Genomic DNA, 2,611 nt, shown 5'->3' on the forward strand with positions numbered 1-2,611 from the left:
GTGTGGATGATGAGAGGCGGCAACAGGTTCCTCGGCAGCTCCGGGTGCTCTCCCAGGGACACCACTGCCGGGGTGGGGAGAGACGGAGGGAGCCTGAGCCCACCCAAGGCTGAGTCCTCAGGGCCAGGGGCCGCACCCCCAGGATGGATACTCACAGGCCAAGCGCTTCTTCCTGTCCCCATCGCCATCCAGGCTGGGCGAGAAGAAATCGGGCTCTGACTCGGACTTGGTGGCATCTCCCTAGGGTGGGGTGGAGGGGGCCATTAGAGACGTGGCCGGGCAGGTCTCAGTGGGCTGGACTGAGGCCTCCCTGTCTCCACACGCATACACCACACATAGGCTACGGGAACCAGCAACCACGGGACGAGGCATGCACGGGCACAGGCCGCACCACCCAGGCGTGGGGCCCAGAGCTCCCCAGGGCCCCCGACACCTCTGCCTCCCACCTGCCACCCCTCAGAGAAGGCCACGGTGAACCCCACAGTCCGCAGCGCAACCAGCCCGGCTGGGACTGGCTCCAGAAAGGGCTGAGGGGAGAAGGGAAGAGCCGGGCGGGTGGGCGGGTGGCAGAGGCCAGAGGGAGCTGGGGACCCGGGTGAAATGGTGACTAGAGCCTAAATTCCAAAGGCCTCTTGTGCCCTCCGCTTTCCTTCCATGGCTGCCCTTCCCTGAGCAGCAGACCCGAGGACCCCAGAAGGAGGTTGAAAGACCCCAGACAGAGCAGCTCAGCCTAAGGAGGCCACTTCAGGCCCTCTGCTTCTTCCCCTCGTCTTCCCCGAGACCCCGCCCCGGCCCCTGGCCCCATTTTTACCTCTGTCCCTGTCTCTGGGGTACTCTTTTCTTCCTTCTTAGCAGGTCAGTGGGTTCCCCAGTAATTACACACTTCTCCTTAAGAAGTTATTAAGAAATACTTGATTGCTACTTTTGATAAGGACATAAATATTGTGTAATTGGCATCTCAGGGGATCATTTTCATTAACTCAGTTTACATCCCTAACGAGGCCTTTAATTATCGAGTGGGACCTCCAGGAGGCAGAGCACTGTGGGGTCCCGCGGGAATCTCGGCTCTGGCCTGAATTCCAGTGCCAGTGAAGGAAACGGTGGAGCACAGGCTCCGCGCGGAGGGCCCAGATACCTGCTGGACCTCCCAGGAGGTCAGGGGGCCAGAGACTCGGAAGTGGGTTTCAAATTCTGGGACCTTCTGGCGAGAGGCACCCCCACCCTCACATCCTCCAAAGACTTGTCCTGAGCAGAGGCAGCATGTGGGGGTCTCCAATAGGGGCTCGGGGCATGGGGGAGGGGAGAGAGATGGGCGAGCACCGTCTGCGGCCACGATCCCGAGTCCGCTGAGGCCCGATGACTTGGACTCCTCGGGGACCTCAGTGTAGGCACCCACACGCGGTGTACCACACACGTGCACACAGAGATTCTAAGTCCCTTCCTTCTCCGCCCGCCCCCCCCCCCGGCCCCCCGGGGCAGCGGGGGATGGGAACAGAGCCCTTGGCAGGTGGATGGGGGCAGAGGCAAGGCGGCCCCTCCTCTCCATGTCCTCGGAGGGGGAAGGGACTTAAAATCGAAGCAAACCTCACGACACCAATGACTACCACAGCTACCACAGTTGCACAGCGGCTGAGCGTGAACACGAGCACAGAGACACGGAGGTGGAGGGGGCACAGGGCACGGGGAGGGGGGCATGCCGACTCGTGATCGCGTACCTACCCCCTGGGAGTCGACAGGCAGCTGAATACAGCTTAACTGTCCACTCGCATCTTCCCGTTTGCTGATTTCCTACAGGGAGACGGGGAGGCAGGGGCGGGCGCTGGTCACAGGTGCTCGGGCTTTCAAACATCAGCAGTGTCAAAGAGTGACAAAGAAAAGGATGGCGCAAACCCAACAGGGGCGGAAGGGGGACGAGACACTGGGGGCAGGGGAGGAGGAGAGAGGGGACAGAATGGCCTTCCAGAATTCAACCGCAGGCCCTCGGGCCAGAATGACTCTGAAGGGTGAGGGCAGAGGCCGTGAAGGTGGGGGGAAAGGGCAGGCAGGGAGATGGAGCCCTCCAGTAATCCTAACGATGACAGCTACGATGCACTGGGGACGGGCCAGCCACCCCTAAACTGCTTTAGTCACACCAGCTCGCCTCTCGCAAGGCGGGAAGGAAGTACCAGTGGCGCTACTGTAGAGGAGGGGCTGAGACAGCTGCCCCCAGGCACGCAGAGAGTCAGAGGTCCGCCTGGACCTTGCCCCTGAGTCTCCAGCTCACCTTGAACTGGCCTGGCACTGGCAGCGGGCTTGGGGAACGGGCAGGGAGGCCGGGCAGGAGGAGGGCATGGAGCCAGAGGCTGGGAGGAGGCTGCGGGCCGGGAGCTGGAGCGGGGTTCCCCACTCCCACACGCTCGGCCTGCGTCCCTCCAAATCAGACCGGGTCCAGCTGCTCCCACTGGGATGGGATGTGACAAGTAACACTGAGATGACAGATGTGATGTTGTTTAATATCAATTAATGGCTTCACACAGGGCCTGCTGCCTGTTCATTTAATTAAGTGTGTGCATGATAAATATATAGGGATTCAGGCTGCCCCTCCCCCCCCCCCCCCCCCCCCACACCCCCC

At 61.7% G+C, this 2,611-nt stretch overlaps 1 protein-coding gene across 1 annotated transcript in view; it reads right to left on the reverse strand.

Annotated features, from left to right (window-relative positions):
- Positions 1-2,611, reverse strand: part of CACNA1G (calcium voltage-gated channel subunit alpha1 G) — a 68,298-nt gene that overhangs the window by 33,551 nt on the left and 32,136 nt on the right. Inside the window, 3 exon segments of the mRNA XM_077776909.1 lie at positions 1-64; positions 156-240; positions 1,720-1,788. The exon segment at positions 1-64 is cut by the window's left edge and continues 22 nt beyond it. Coding sequence (XP_077633035.1) covers positions 1-64; positions 156-240; positions 1,720-1,788 — 218 coding nt within the window.

This window comes from Crocuta crocuta, unplaced genomic scaffold (assembly GCF_008692635.1).
Source record: "Crocuta crocuta isolate KB4526 unplaced genomic scaffold, BGI_CrCroc_1.0 scaffold352, whole genome shotgun sequence".
NCBI classification, from domain to species: Eukaryota; Metazoa; Chordata; class Mammalia; order Carnivora; family Hyaenidae; genus Crocuta; species Crocuta crocuta.